At 37.8% G+C, this 16,272-nt stretch overlaps 1 protein-coding gene across 20 annotated transcripts in view; it reads left to right on the top strand.

The window, feature by feature from the left end:
* The first annotated feature begins 306 nt into the window (after nt 1-306).
* ATRX (ATRX chromatin remodeler) overlaps nt 307-16,272 on the top strand; it is a 264,806-nt gene continuing 248,840 nt past the window's right edge. For 6 of the 20 annotated variants that reach the window (XM_081125154.1, XM_081125156.1, XM_081125142.1 and 3 more), the window contains exon 1: nt 310-599. In XM_081125154.1, coding sequence (XP_080981280.1) covers nt 580-599 — 20 coding nt within the window. In that variant the 5' untranslated portion in view covers nt 310-579. Of the gene's footprint in view, nt 600-14,256; nt 14,328-16,272 lie in introns of all 20 variants that reach the window. The other 14 variants (XM_081125140.1, XM_081125153.1, XM_081125157.1 and 11 more) reach the window with 6 other exon arrangements.

The raw sequence follows: 16,272 nt of genomic DNA on the forward strand, positions 1-16,272 counted from the left end.
CCTCAAAGGGTATAAGGATTACATGAAATAATCCTGATAAAGATTAGTATACTGCTGGGCATATAGTAAACTCTCAATAAATGTAAGTTGTTATTGTTTTGTCAATATGTCAAGAAAAGAGGATTCATCAAAAAGCATTTTCAGAATAAAGTCAAAATAGTCACTAGCACTTTTAGGTCAATGGGACTAGATTAGTACAAACCCCTAAGAAAAGGTGGAGAGGATCAAATGACTTAGACCGCCTTAGCAACAGGCCCCCAAAGAATGTGAATCTCCGTAGCCAATAAGAACCCGCGCTGCGGAGGAGGTAGCCAATGGATGACAGAAAGAGGAAGAGGGAGGACGCGCCAATTCTCCTGCCTAAGCCTCGGCCCAACAAAATGGCGGCGGCGGCTGCGACGCTTTGTTTCCGCGGCTCCTGCAGCGGTGGCAGTGGTAGCGGCCTTTGAGCTGTGGGGAGGATCAGGCACGAGCTATAGTGACGACTGAGTCCAGTACATTTCTGTCGTAACCGGGCGCCAGGGAGCGCGGAGCGACGCCCTACGGTCGCTGAAGCCCACAAGGCTTTGAAGCGAAAACATGACTGCTGAGTCCATGAGGTAAAACACAATCCTGTCTCACGGGTCCTAACGATCTTGGCCTACGCGCATTCTGAGTCGGGTGTCTGGGAAGGCTTTGGCTTGGTGGCTCAAACCTGTCTGTTGCTTAGCCGAGAGGCATCGTTTTTTCTTTAGGTGAGAAGGGTTTCGGGCTTTGGCGGTAGGTTCCAGCTCGGGGTGGCGGTGGCAGTAGCGTTGAGGGGGGGCGGGCGGCCTGGCATGTCGGGCGCTTACTTTAACCTCCCCTAACCAGTGAAGCTTAGTCGGCCTCCTCTGATTATTTGATGCCCGTGGCATTGAGGACCCCCCCCCCCCGAAGTCGGAGGCAGTTTTTGCTATCCCCGTCATTCTTCCTAATCTTTGGGCCTAGAAACTGCGTGGGGAAGAACTGGTGGGAGGGTAGGAAGCGGGGGGTGGGGGGTGGGAAGAGGCAGAGGGGAGGGCGAGCGTGAGGATGTGAGATCCTGGGACGACTTGGTGGCATTTGGACTGCTGGAGACGGGAAGTACCCTGGCCTTGCAGAATTTTTTTTTTTTTTTGCAGCCCCTGGGGACAAGCCTTTTTTTTGGGGTGAATGGATGGCTCTTGCCAGGTATTTACATCCCTTCTCTACTTCAGATCCTGAAGGGTATCCTTGGACTTACTTCCTGGCAAGGTGATACTAATGTGAGGTTTTGCTTCCCAGAGGGCCCCAGTATACTACTTTTTTGTGAAGTCCAGCTTTTATGGGTGGTAAGGGCGATCTCAAATGTTTTTCCACTTTCTGAACAAATTTCGAGCAAAAGTAATTAGACCCTATTTTTTGTTTGTTTGTTTATTCCATGAGGGATGGAGCAGGTAAACGTGGGTTGATGGGAAGTAAGATTTGTTGCAAGGGAAGCTGTGCCTAGCAGGCTGCCTCTTACCAATCAAGCACGTTTATTAGGTTGAGGCTTTTTTTCCTCTTGCACTTCTGATTTGCCTCTTGATAGTGTCTAAAAATATGGGTTAATATGAAATGTGTACCACTTGTACACAGGTGGCTCCCTTGCTTTTTAGGCAGTTTGACATTTGACTTTTCATCCCTTGTGAATTAATAATTTTTCTACTCTGAGATGTATTCTTGGCACCTAGTGGCAAACTAAAGAAAATAACAGGGAACATCAACCAGAATTGCATTCCTAGTTGGCAAAATGTGCCTTTGAGTAACTATTAGGATGGTGTATGTTTATAGGGCTCTCTGGCTAGTATGTAGAATTTGGGAATGAGCTTGTGGTACTTATTATGTCTATTTTTTTCTTCATTAACAAGCAGTAGATAGAAAAAATACACTTTAGTTCTTAGATTATAGATCCCTAGTTGTGTAAATATTGTGACTTTGGTTTCTGAATTTGTGTTTATTGGTTCAAGTATAGTAAACTTTTATATATGGGGCACCTAGAGGTACCCAGTACAACTTTTTGGCTGGTTATTATCAGGTGCTCATGGTTCATCTACATCGGGGTGGGCAACCTTTTTTCTGTGCAGGGCCATTTGGATATTTATAACATCATTCGAGGGCCATACAAAATTATCCACTTAAAAATTAGCTATGAAAAAAGCTCCTAGATTTATTGAATTTCAAGTTCTGTGTGTGGTTGCCTTGGCACAACCAGACCAAACGATATACACCCTTCATCTACATGAAGGGTGTACTTACAGTTAAATATGACCTCTAGATTTTACTGCATCTCACAAAGTTGGAATTTAAAACTGTAGGGTTTTCTGAATTTGGATTTCTCCCGTTCTTTAGGGTGAACAAATTAACTATGTATAGACTTTCTGAATAGAATTATTCATTTTATGCCAGGGTCATTTTTCCTTATGGGTCTCGAATTTTTGTAGATCCTGGTGGTAAGAGTAAGAATTATACCTTTACCTGTATAATCTTGATTAATTCTTGAGACAACCCTATGGGATAGGTACTTGGTATCTCTCATTTTACTATGAGGAGGAAACTGAGGCATAAGTTCTTTGAGATCAAAGAACTCGACCAAAGTTATACAGCTTGTAATTGGTGGAGCTGAAATTGAACCCAGTTTTGACTCCAGAGCTTATGTTCTTAACCATAAAGCATTAATGATTCTTTGAGTTGCCAGATCTAACATGATTATGACCACTTTAATTTAGCCCAAGTATTATAACAGAAATTCATGTTAGCTACTACTGTGGTTATTTGTTGCAGCTTTGAGTTTGTAGCTGTTACAATATTTTGCCCTTAAGTCCAGATGAGGTAGTTAGAAAATGGAAACATTTAATTCCAAGAGAGTCTTTAAGCTATGTGAAAAACCCCTTGTAAAGAACCACATCTATAAATGTAGAGAATTAATTTTAAAAAGTGTGTTGCTCCCTGATTATTTTCTATGAAGGAGCTTCAAGTGGGTGTTCAGAAGAACGGCCTCAGGCTGAAGTGTCATTCACCTCAAGCCATAATCAGTTAAAGGATGATCTGACAGGTAATGCTTGAGTGAGTTGAACCCACAATACCAAATCACTCTTGATTCTCTTCTAATGTGAGATATAATATGACCAATTAATGCATTATCATTAATTTTGTTACACAGTAGTTCCAGATATTTTCTTTGTCAGATCTGCCATTGAGCACTTGATTAGTTCTGATTTTTACTTGTGTTTATATAAAAAAGAAAATTTCTAGGATACTGTGGTGAAAAAATAGCCAAAAGGCAAGAGGGAAAAAGATAAACCGATGACCTGGCAAAATTGTACGTTGAAAAAAATCAGTGGCTCAGTCTTTAAAGATTAAAAAAAAGAAAATGTTTTCATTGATTTTTTAAATTTTTTTTATTTTTTTTAAGAGTGAGACGAAGGGAGAGGGGGAGAGAGAGAGAGAAACATAGACGAGAGAGAAACATTGATTGGCTGTCTCCTGCATGCCCCCTACTGGGGATCAATCCAGGCATGTGCCCTGACCAGGATTCACCCGGTGACCTCTTGGTGCATGGGACGTCGCTCAACCAACTGAGCCACACCGCCTGGGCAGTCTTTAAAGAATCTGTTATTATTTTTAAAGGTTTTGTTTTAAATATAATTGGCTTTTTTCTTCAAATTTTTGGCATTATGAAAGATTAACTTCTGATTGATAAACTTTATTTTCATATAAAGATCTTGGAGATTTGATGGGACTTGTCATGCTAATACTTATGGCAACCAGATTACTTGAAAAGCTGACAGTGCCCTGGCTGGGTGGCTCAGTTGGTTGGAGCGTTGCCTCGTACACTAAAAGGCTGAGGGTTTGATTCCTGGTCAGGGCACATACCTAGGTTGTGGTTTCATCCCTATGTGGGGCACGTGCTGGAGGCAACCGATGGATGTTTCTCTCTCTCTCTCTCTCTCTCTCTCTCTCTCTCTGTCTCTTCCGTTCTCTCTTTCTTTCTCCCTTTCTCTCTCAAATCAATAAAAACATATCCTCAGGTGAGGTTTTAAAAAAAAGAAAAAAGAAAAGCTGACAGCAGTATAACTGTTACTGGTCTTAAATTTAAAAAAAAATTTTTATATGTCTGTATTGACTTCAGAGAGAGGAAGGGAGAGGGAGAGAGAGAGTTAGAAACATCAGTGATGAGAAAGTCATAGATTGGCTGCCTCCTGCATGTCCCCCACTGGGGATCGAGCCTGCAACCTGGGCATGTGCCCAGAAGGGGAATCTAACTGCAGTCTCTTGGATCATAGGTTGATGCTCAACTGCTGAGCCACGCCAGCTGGGCTTGGTTTTAAATTTTAAAAGGCAGAAGTTGTCTAAACTGAGAGATGTTGGGGAAATGTCTTAGAAAGTCACTGTTAGGGTAGTAGTTCATAATCACTTGCATACTAACCTAATTTTCGAAAAATGTTATCTGTGAAGTATTTGCATTCCCAATATGTGGAATTAGCATTAGGCCAGGCCTGTGGAGGTGGAGCAGATGCAAATTTTATAAAGGGTTTTGAAAGCATTTAAATACCAGCTGTTTGATTATGTTATTACAGGTGGGATGAAAAGAAAGACATTTCTGACTTTAATTTTGATCAGGCCAATTCTCATTATTGGCAGTCCTTGGTATGAACTTTCAGTTATATATTGTATTTCTTGAGATAAGAAAAATGTAGTACTTAAAGGAATTTCTATATAGATATGGGCATGTGAGATAATTTTTTCCATAAGAAAGTGTCTGTTTATGTGCCTATTTCACTTTTGGAGTCTGAATAAGTTTATAGGTATAGGTAGTTCTTGGATTTACATGAAGTTCTTTCCTCTAGACCTTGAGTGTTTTCTTGTCCATTGGCAGAAGCTTTTCAAATAGTTTAAGCTCTTGGAAAATGATGTATAAGATCTTTCTGTAGGTGTGTTGAATATAGTAAGGCAATAAAATGAGTGTCTAAGTAGGATCTCTCTGTACCTTTATCCTAATGCTTGTCCAATGATTGCTTTGATGGCTGACATGCAAGATGTTTAACCTCCATTTGTTAAATGGGAGTAAGTTTAATAGATATTGATAAAGCCTGCAGTTTTTCTGGAGGAGGTAACATGGTTATAGCAGCAGTTCTTAAAAGACAGTAAACTAAAGCTTTTTGGGGTCTTTATTAATTTTTAAGTGTTTTAAGAGCTTAAAGAAGTCCTAACACTAAAAGTTTGAGAACTGCTGATGTAAATGAGTGAATACTGAACTGTGAGCCAAATCAGGGTTTTCTAGTTATAGCTCTGTTGTTTAACTGATTGTATGACTTTGGACAAATCACTTATCCTTTCTAGGCCTCTGCTTTGCATTTGCAAAATGAATTTGTACTAGATGTTATATAAAGTTATTTAAAAATAATCCTGCTAATGTGAATATCAATCATTCTTAAATTTTATTTGCCTTTTAGGGGATGGGGAGAAGGATAGTGATGAGAAGTTTCTTTATTATCATATCTTTTTTGCCTTAAAACTTATATGGTTAGGATATAGGTGTTTGGTTGCTAATATAATCTGGCATAATATCATGTACACATACTTGTGCAAACACTTATTGGAAAAGAAAAACTTTTTGCTGGGAAGCTTGTTAATAATTATTGTGGCTCAGGACATGTTCTACTTGGAAGATTACTATATCCAGTTGTATTATATTTGTACCCTTTTATGATAGCAGATGATACTTCTGAAAATGCCTAGCCAATTGTGCTTTTTTTCCCTGGGAATAGATTCTGTGAATTTTGCCCTATAGCCACTATTTTCTTTTCTTTTTTTTAATATAAAGTTTTTCATTTAGGCCCTATAGTAACCCTCTGAAGTAGTAATTATTTTTTAAAAAATATGTTTTTATTGATTTTTAGAGAGAGAGCAAGGTAAAGGGAGAGAGAGAGAGAGAAAAACATCAATGAGAAAGAAACATCGATTGGCTGTCTCCTGCATGCCCCCTACTGGGGATCAATCCCACAACCTAGGCATGTGCCCTGACCAGGAATTGAACCTGCGACTTCTTGGTGCTTGGGACAATGCCCAACCAGCTGAGCCACACTAATGGGGCTAAGGTAGTATTTCTTTATCCGCATGTTACAGATGAGGAAACTGAGACTTAGGGTGATTAAGTAATATGCTCCAGGGCTCCCACGGAATGAGCAACAGACTGAGTTTTGACCCCATGTCTCTGTGACTCCAGGCTTCTGCTTGGCACCTGTGGCTGTGTGGCTTCCCTTGGTGTCATAGCACCCTTTGACCAATTTGGGAGCTGATGCTGGGTGGGTATTTGAGTTGACATTGGAGAGAACTTTTGCTTATGAGATTGGCCCAGAATCTGTTGGATGTGCACCACTATTTTCTGATATTGTCTCTGAGAATTTGTCTCTCAATTTTGGCTTGAAGGAGCCATTCTTGTTATCTATAGTTCAGCTTTCATGTTAACGGTTCATATAAAATTTGTTTAAAAATTATTGGTATGGCATTGGTGTTCATGTATATATTTATATCCTATGCTCCATATTTTGGGGGAATGCTTTATTATTTGGTAAAATACATGAGTACCAACTAGGGGCGGGGCACTGTGCCAGGGTATGCAAAGGTTGACAAGGTGGAACTTTCTGTGAGACCCCTGCCAGCTTCCTCTCCACCCCTCTCCCTCTACCACCTGGCTCAGTGCAATACTCCCATCCCAGATGGGGGTCTGGGAAAGGAAAGGGGCAAGTAGGTGTAAGGAGAGTTAACTATTTGCATTTAAAAAGTCACTTCACTGGTGTGGAAGATTCACTTAGAGTTTTTTTTTTAAACTAACTGCAGCCCAGACCCAGCTAGCGACAAAAGTAGTTTACCTTCCTGGGATAGTAGTTGCTTTATTATTTTATTTTATTTTATTTTATTTTATTTTATATTTTATTTTATATTTTATTTTATTTAATTAATTTATTTTTTATTGTTGAAAGTATTACAAGTGTCCCATCCCCCCCCCCCCCAATTGATCCTCTCCACCTAGTAGTTGCTTTTTAAGATTGCCACCTTGCCTGCTTTTAGGTTGAGTGGTTTTTAAGTGGAGTGTTCATTAAGTTAAACATCACCAAAGAGAAAGATAGCTGAAAGGATTTCCTTTGGTTTCCCTCTTCACAAATTCATGCCTCCTTAAGGTATTTTTCATCCAGCGAGGGAGTTAGTAAGTAAATAAGCAGTTATAAAGCAGTGTTAAAATGGAGGTTTGTTGGTCATGCTAGGGATCAGAAATGAAGGAAAGCCTAATTTGGGGGCTATCTAGGAAAAGTTTTACAGAGGAGATGGTATCTGTACTGGGTCTTGAAGATGAGTTATGAAAAAGGGCAGTCCAGGCAGAGGGCTTTAGTATGGATAAAGATTAGTCTTATTTTCCACATAGCAGAGGAAATAAGCCATGTACACACATAGTTTTGCAGCAGGATATAAAGTGATAAATGCTGCATTGGGTAAAAACTAAGTTGCTGTGGGAGTTCAGGGTAGGAAGACATTTCTGAAGGGATCCAGGGAAGGTTTTATAGAGAGAGCATTTGAATCTGACCCTGGAGGGTAGGTATAGTTTCAACAGAGAAGACTGGACTGGGGGAGGATTCTGTAGGTGAGGTATAGCAACTTGAGCAAAGGAATGTTGTATATATTAGTGTATTCTATTTTGGAAAAGGTCAGCTTAGAATTTTTAATTCAACTCCTGGACAAATATTGTGTAACCATTGTGCAATTAGTATGTTGTTTTCCAGCTTTATTGAGATATAATTGACATCTAATGTTGTGTAAGTTTAAGGTGTACAATGTGATAATTTGATATATGTATATATTTAAAAATGATTACCACAATAAGGTTAGTCAACACATAATTACCTTTTTTTTTTGCTGTTATGGTGAGAACATTTAAGATACGATCTCTAGCAACTTTCATCTATATATTACGATATTAACTATAGTTACCATGCTGTACATTAGATATCCAGAACTTATTCATCTTTTTAAAAAAAAAAATGTTTTATTGATTTTAGAGAGAGGAAGGGAGAGGGAGAAAGAGTTAGAAGCATGAATGATGAGAAAGTCATTGATCGACCGCCTCCTGCAGGATGCACAGTAGGGATCGAGCCTGCAACCCAGGCATGTTCCCTGACTGGGAATTGAACTGTGATCTGGTTTATGGGTCAATGCTCAACCGTAGCCACCCCGGCCAGGCCAGAACTTACTCATCTTAAAGTGTAGTTTCTGGGTTAACTTTTGTGGCTTTATAATCTTATAAAAGCCACATGTACCCTTGTGAGTGAGCCTGATGATTCCAGTTTAGAACTGTCAGAAGTATTACCTACTTTTCTTAAAGATTATGTAGAATTTAATGCACAGATCTTGAATGACTGTGATTGTTTAAAATCTATCCTTAGTGGTCTTTATTTTGGTCATCTGAAGTGGTCTGTTGACTTTTGGGTGACATTTGATATATAAAATCCAAAATCAAAAGTAACTTATTTTCAAGTAATACTGGATTTGCTATTTTGCTTATTTGAATTATGTTAGTTACTTTTTCATTTATTTGATAGTGTTTCAAACTTAGTTCTGATTTAATGTTTGTTTTGAAAATGTGAATTTGTTCAAACAAGGGAACAATTTGAGCATAAGACAATTTTCATTTATTTATGCAATATTTTGTCTGCAAGATCAGGGTTCAGCAAACTATGACTACTAACCAGTGGTCCAATTTTGTAAATAAAGTTCTATTGGAACACACCCAAGCCCATTTGTTTATATTCTCTGTGGCTGCTTTTGTACTACAGTCTCAGAGATGAATGGTTGCAACAGAGATCCAATTGCCCACAAAGCCTAAAGTATTTACTATCTCACCCTTGATAGAGTTTGCAGGAAATTGCACCAAGATGAACTGAGCTGCATTAAAATATTTGCATATACATGTACACACCTCAGACCAGCTACCTCAGTTCACCCCTTATGTTTTGAGTCTCACCCATCCACATGTTACAATTTTCCACCCATTTTAAGATAACCCTCCTTCCATCACTTCACAATAATTCATGAGCTACAACCCTTTAGATGCCCACATCCACAAGCAAACTTAAGGTCTTTTTCAAGGTAAAGTGCCATGTTTATTGTTGTATTTTTTAATCACTTAATATGTGTAAACTGGGTAAAATTATGCTACCATTTTTGTTAGGTTTTTGTCTTTTTAAAAAATGTGTCACTGATGATTTTTTAAAAAAAACACACCTCTTTTTTAATCCTTACCCGAGGATATGTTTATTGATTTTAGAGAGAGGAAGGGAAAGAAAGAGAGAGAGAAACATTGATCAGTCGCCTCTCATAGGCACCCCAACAGGGACTGAACCCAAAACCTAGGTATATGCCCTGATTGGTAATCGAACCTACAACCTTTCAGTGTTTGGGATGATGCTCCAACCAACTGAGCCACACTGGCCAGGGCAATGTGTTTTTTTTATTCTTTACCCAAGGATATGTTTTTATTGATTTTTAGAGAGAAGAAGGGGGAGAGAGAGAGAGAGAGAGAGAGAGAAAGAAAGAGGGAGAGAAAAATTGATATCCGTTGCCTCCTGTACTCTCCCTAACCAGGAATCGAACCTGCAACCTTTTGGTGTACAGGTCGACACTCCAACCAACTGAGCCCCCCGCCCCCAGCCAGGGCTGGGGGATATTTTTGATTCTCAGCTAAAGAGATTAAATAGTTACAAACTTAAAGTAGTTTTGGCATTTACCTATGTGGTTACACTGTAGTATCCTTTCAGTTCAGACTGGTGGACTCTCTTTAGCATTTCTTGTAGGGCAGGTATACTAGCAACAAATTTCCTTAGCTTTTGTTTTTGGAAGATTTCTTCTTCATTTTCCAAGGATACATTTGCTAGATTTCTTCTTCATTTTCCAAGGATACATTTGCTACATGTAGAATTCGTTGGTTAACAGCCCCCCCCCCCCCAAGCACTTTAAATTTGTTATCTCACTGTTCTGTGGTCTCCAGCAATTCTAACAATTTGAAACACTGTTAGTGTTAATGAGGATCCTTTGTACTTGTTACTTCTGTTTCTCTGTTTACCCTACATAGAGTTCATTGAGCTTCTTGGATGTGAAGAATCATGTGTTTTATGAAATTTGGGAAACTTCAGGTTACTATTTCTTCAAATGTTCTTTCTGCTCCTTTTTCTCTGTCCTTCTGCAGCTGTCATGTGTGTGTTGGTATGCTTAATGGTGTCTATTCTGATGCTCTATTCATTTTTCATTCTTTGTTTTCTGCTCATACTGGTTAATCTCAGTGGGGCTATCTTTAAGTTCATTGATTATTTCTTCCTGTTAATATTTTCTGCTAAACCTCTATAGTGAATTTTTAATTTCTGTTATTGCACTCTGAGATTCCAAAATTTTATTTGGTTTCTTTTTATAATTTCTTTTCCTGGATATTCTTACCTTGTTAAGATATCTTGGTTTCCTTTAATTCTTTGTCCATGGCTTCCTTTAGCTCTTTGAGTATTTAAGACAGTTGATTTAGTCTTGTCACCTCTAATTCCAATGTCTGGGCTTCCTTGTGGACAGTTCTGCTAATTGCCTCTTTTTTCTCTCGAATGGGCCATACTCTGTTGTTTCTTTACATGCTTGTAACTTTTTGTTGAAAATGGACATTTTGAATGTAGTCATGTGCCGCATAATGACGTTTTGGCCAGATGGACTGCATATATAATGGTGGTCCCATAAGATCAGGCCCCAAGGAAAGTCACAGTGAATATTTTAGCAGAAGCTTTTGCAGACCCTCAGCAAGCTGCTTAAAAAGTTTGAAAACATGGACTCCCAACAATGAAAGATTTCCGTTATAGTGAGGAATGTTCAAAGTGTATTATTTGCTTACAAGCAAATCTGTGATGGAAAAAAAAAAAAAAAAAAAGAAAAACCAAGCAACACTACCACAAACATTTCTGAATAGAGTGACACCACCTAAGGAAGAGCCTCAGACAGGTCCATCAGGAAGTATTCCAGAAGAAGGCATTGTTATCACAGGAGATACTGGAGATGATAGCTCCATGCAAGTTATTTGCTTTGAAGGCCTTCCAGTGGGACAAGATGTGGAGGTGAAAGATGGTGATACTGATGATCCTGATCTTGTGTAGGTCTATGCTAATGTGTGTTTGTAGCTTAGTGTTTTTGTTTGTTTTTTGTTAATCCTCACCTGAGGATATTTTTTCCCATTGATTTTTAGAGAGTGGAAGGGAGGGAGGGAGGGAAATATATATATAGGGAAAAACATTGATATGTCTAGAGACACACCAGTTGGTTGCCTCCCACATGTACCCTGACCTCAACTGGGGCCAGGGATTGAGCCTGCAACTGAGATATGTGCCCTTGACCAGAATAGAACCTGAGTCCCTTCAGTCCGCGGGCCGGTGCTCTAACCACTGAGCAAAACCAGCTAGGGCCAATGATATATTTTAAACTGTTATCTGCTTTCTTGGATTGGACATGTAGTCAGATTAACTGAAATTGGACTCAATAGTTGTGTGTCCTGAGAAAGGGAAGATACTTGAAGAAGAATTTAAATGCTACAAATTTTTTTGTAATTTTAATTTTGATATTATTTCATAAGACTATTAAAATAACTACTCACTTTTTATCTAGAGTCATCATCATTGTTAACATTTTGTCCCCAATACTTTATTATTTGCATTTTCTCTTGTTATATTCATTTTTGTTCCTGAACCATTTGAGAGTAAGTTGTAGACATTATGCCCCTTTTCCCCTAAAAGCTTCATCTATTTTCAAAGGACAAGATTATTCTTTTACACAATTACATGCTAATTATCAAATAAAACATTTAATATATACAATACTCTTATCTAATCCAAAATCCATATTCAAATTTTCCAATTGCTCTAATAATGTCCTTTGATTTGGAAGTTCTATGTTTCATTGTCCTTCTTGACCTTGACATCAAGAGCACAGGTCAATTATTTTTTGAATGTCCTTTAATTTCAGTTTGTATGATGCCTCCTTATGATTAGATTAAGGTTATGGATTTTTGGCTAAAATACAACAGAAGTGATGTTGCATTCTTAACAGGAGACACATGATGCCAGTTGGTCCCATTACTAGCAATAATTTTGATCACTTGGTTAAAGTGGTATCCACCAGATTTTTCTATGTGAAGTTAATTTTTCTGATTTTAACCAATAAATAATTTGTGGGGAGATCCTTTGAGACTGTGTAAATAATCTTGTTCCTCAAACTTTCATTTACTGGTGTTAGCATTTATTTATTACTATGATTAAAAAAAATTAAATTGGTGATTGTCTAATTTCATTTCTTCAGCATTTATTAGTTGACACTTAAAAAGATGTGTTTGAAGAAAAAAATTTTAAAAAGTTACATTGTCATGGAGAAATGATGATGTAAACCAGTAATTGGTCCCAAATATGAAAATTGCTATAGTAAAACAAATGAGAGTGAGAAGTAATAAAATATAATAGAAAAAAATGAACACTGTATGGGTAGGCCTATGGAAATTGTGTTAAAGCCTAATAATCCCATATTTGTTCTGTTTGTTGTAATCTGTTTAAGAACAGTTTGCAGAGCCCTGACTGGGTCACTCAGTTGGTTGGAGCGTCATTCTGTACACCAATAGGTTGCAGGTTCGATTTCCAGTCAGCGCCATACCTAGTTTGTGGGTTCCATCCCCGGTTGGGACGCGTACGGGAGGCAACTGGTCGATGCTTCTCTCTCTCTCTCTCTCTCTCTCTCAAATCAATAAAGACATATCCTTGGGTGAGGATTAAAAAAAACAAAAAACAGTTTGCAAAAAAACATTCCATGTATGACAATGTGCTGCTTTTCCCATTTTTTTTCCCCCCTTTTGGTTCCCCACCTATCTCTTTCTTTGGTGTAAAAATTAAGGATTGTGATGGAGGTTTATAGGGGAAAGAAAAATAGCCCAAAACTCTGACTCTTTAATGGATTTTTATTTACTATGCAGTCTTTAAAAATGATGTAGATACATTAAATAAGAAAGAACTCTGCAAATTTTACAACTTTAAGGCAGGATTTCTCAGCAGTAATAAAATATAATAGAAAAAAATGAACACTGTATGGGTAGGCCTATGGAAATTGTGTTAAAGCCTAATAATCCCATATTTGTTCTGTTTGTTGTAATCTGTTTAAGAACAGTTTGCAGAGCCCTGACTGGGTCACTCAGTTGGTTGGAGCGTCATTCTGTACACCAGTAGGTTGCAGGTTGACATTTTAGGTCAGATAATTATTTGTTGTGGGCACACTCTCTTGTGCATTGTAAGATGTTTAGCAGTATCCTTTGCCCTTTACCCACTACATACTAGTGATAAGCCCATCCACAGTTCTGACAACCAAAATTGTCTCCAGACATTGTCACATGTACCCTGGGGGCAAAATTGCCCCCATGTAGAACTGCTGCCTTACAGCAGTGGTTTGCTTCCCCCCCTCCCCTTGGCTCTTTTCATTCCTTGGACATGTGCATATATAATGTTCACATAGTTATAAGCAGTTTTGATTAAATTTGGGGATAAATTTTTTACTTAGAATATAGTTTTCATAGTTATTTTTTTCTTTGTTTTTATTGTGGTAAAATATATATACCATAAAATTTACCATTTTAACTATTTAAAAAAGATATATCTATTGATTTCAGAGAGAGGAAGGGAGAGGGAGAAAGAGAGATAGAAACATCAATGATGAGAGTCATTGATTGGCTGCCTCCTGCATGCCCCCTACTGGGGATCAAGCCCAAAACCTGGGCATGTGCCCTGACTGGGAATCGAACCACAGCCTCCTGGATCATAGGTTGATGCTCAACCGCTGAGCCACTCTGGCTGAGTGTATTTTCTTTTTCAGTTACAGTTTATAGTCAGTATTCTGTATTAGTTTCAGGTGTACAGCATAGTGGTTAGACAATCATATACTTTACAAAGTGGTCTCCCTGATATTTCAAGTATCCACCTGGCCCCATACATAGTTATTACAATATTATTGACTATATTCCCTATGCTGTAATTTACATCCTTGTGACTATTCTGTAATTACCAATCTGTACTTCTTAATCCCTTGAAATTTTTCACCCAACCCTCCCTCCCCTCTGGCAACCGTCAGTGTGTTCTCTGTATCTATGAGTCTGTTTCTGTTTTGTTTGTTTGTTTTGTTCTTTAGATTCTACATATAAGTGAAATCATATGGTATTTGCACAATACCCTCTAGGTCCATCCATGTTGTCACAAAAGGTAAGATTTCATTTTTTTTATGGCCAAGTAGTATTTCATTGTGTGTATTGTACTACAATTTTTTTATCCAGTTGTCTATTGATAAGCGGTTGGGTTGCTTCCATATTTTGGTTATTGTAAATAATGCTGCAATGAACCTGGGGATGCATATATTCTTTTCATTTAGTGTTTTGGGTTTCTTTGGATATATACCCAGAACTGGAATTGCTGGGTTATAAGGCAGTTCCATTTTTAATTTCTGAGGAACCTTCACACTGTTTTCCATAATGGTTGCACCAGTCTGCTTCCCACCAACAGTGCACGAGGGTTCCCTTTTCTCCACATCCCTGCCAACACTTGCTTGTTGATTTATTTATGATAGCCATTCTGATAGGTGTGAAGTGGTCCATTTTAGCCATTTTTAAGTGTACAATTCAGTGGCATTAAGTACATTCACAGTGTTGTGTAACTATCATTGCAATCTATTTGCAGTAATTCCCCATTTCTTCCTTCCCCCATTCCCTGCTAACTTCTATTCTGCTTTGTTTCTTTCATAGTTATATTTACTTCACTTAGTTGTACTATAATTTACTTAACTATTCTTTTACTGACTAAAGTTCTAATTTTGTTTTATAACTTCATGCTTATAGTTCTTTTTAAAAGATATATATATATATATATTTAAATATATCTTTATTGATTTCAGAGAGAGGAAAGGAGAGGGAGAGAGAGATAGAAACATCAATGATGAGTCATTGATCGGCTGCCTCCTGCACACCCCCGACTGGGCATGTGCCCTGACTGGGAATCGAACCCCGATAGCCTGGATCCTAGGTCAATGCTCAACCGCTGAGCCACGCCCAGCTGGGCTTAAAAGATATTTTTAAAGTTTATATTCCTAAGAGTGATGAGTGAATCAAAAGTTATGAATGTTTATGGTTGTTCAGTCATTGACCAGTTACTTTCTTTTTTTTTTTTTTAATGTGTTTTTATTGATTTTAGAGAGAGAGGATGGAAGAGGGAGAGAGAGAGAAACATCGATTTAGAAAGAAATATCGATTGGTTGACTCCCAACGGGGGACCGAACCCGCAACCTGGGCATGTGTCCTGACCAGGAATCGAACTGGTGACCTTTCGGTGCACGGGACAGTGCTTAACCAACTGAGCCACACTGGTGGCCTACCAGTAACTTTCTAAATGTTTACACTTATTTACACTGTTAATATATGAGCATACCCATTTCACTGTACCTTCACTGGGGATTGTTGCTATTCCAGTTATTGTGTGTAAAATCATAACTTACTATAAAGAGGTTAAAGGTAATTTTACATGTTTCACTAATTGCATATTTTATGAGAATTGTTTCTATTTTTTGTTCATATTAGTATAAAGACAAGATTTTAAAATATGTTTGATATTTTAATAGAATACATATGTTAATTTTTCATATTTGCTGGAGGGTTTCTTTCCTGGTTTATTTTCCTTTTTATTTAAATTATGGTCATGAAACTTCATTGTAACTTGGTTAGCTTAGGTTTTTCAGCATAAAAGAAAGATTATAGTGAGTAGAGATGGGTGGGGAATGGCATTGAATGAAAAACAGAAGTAGATTTTATCAGAAGTAAAAGGAACATAAATGTTCTTTTAATATGATCATAGATACGTCTAAGAATATACTGTTTATACTCTTTTGCCTTATCTTTAATAATTTGACTAGATTTTTCTAACTTTCGTTTTATTGCTCATATTATATTTAAATTTTCTATTCCTTTCTTGAAAACCTAGTTCTGAAAGTTTTTATGTAATTATGCTTTCAGAAGTGAGATTTTCATGGTTTTGAGTATTATTAAATGGTATGAATAATATTTTGCCTTTTAAGAGATGGCTAGGACCATATCTATTTTACATTTATTTTAATTTCTATCTCATTTACTGTATTTCTGTTTTTCAAGAAAATTGCCTAAGA

This window comes from Miniopterus schreibersii (genome assembly GCF_964146895.1).
Source record: "Miniopterus schreibersii genome assembly, chromosome: X".
Lineage (NCBI taxonomy): Eukaryota > Metazoa > Chordata > Mammalia > Chiroptera > Miniopteridae > Miniopterus > Miniopterus schreibersii.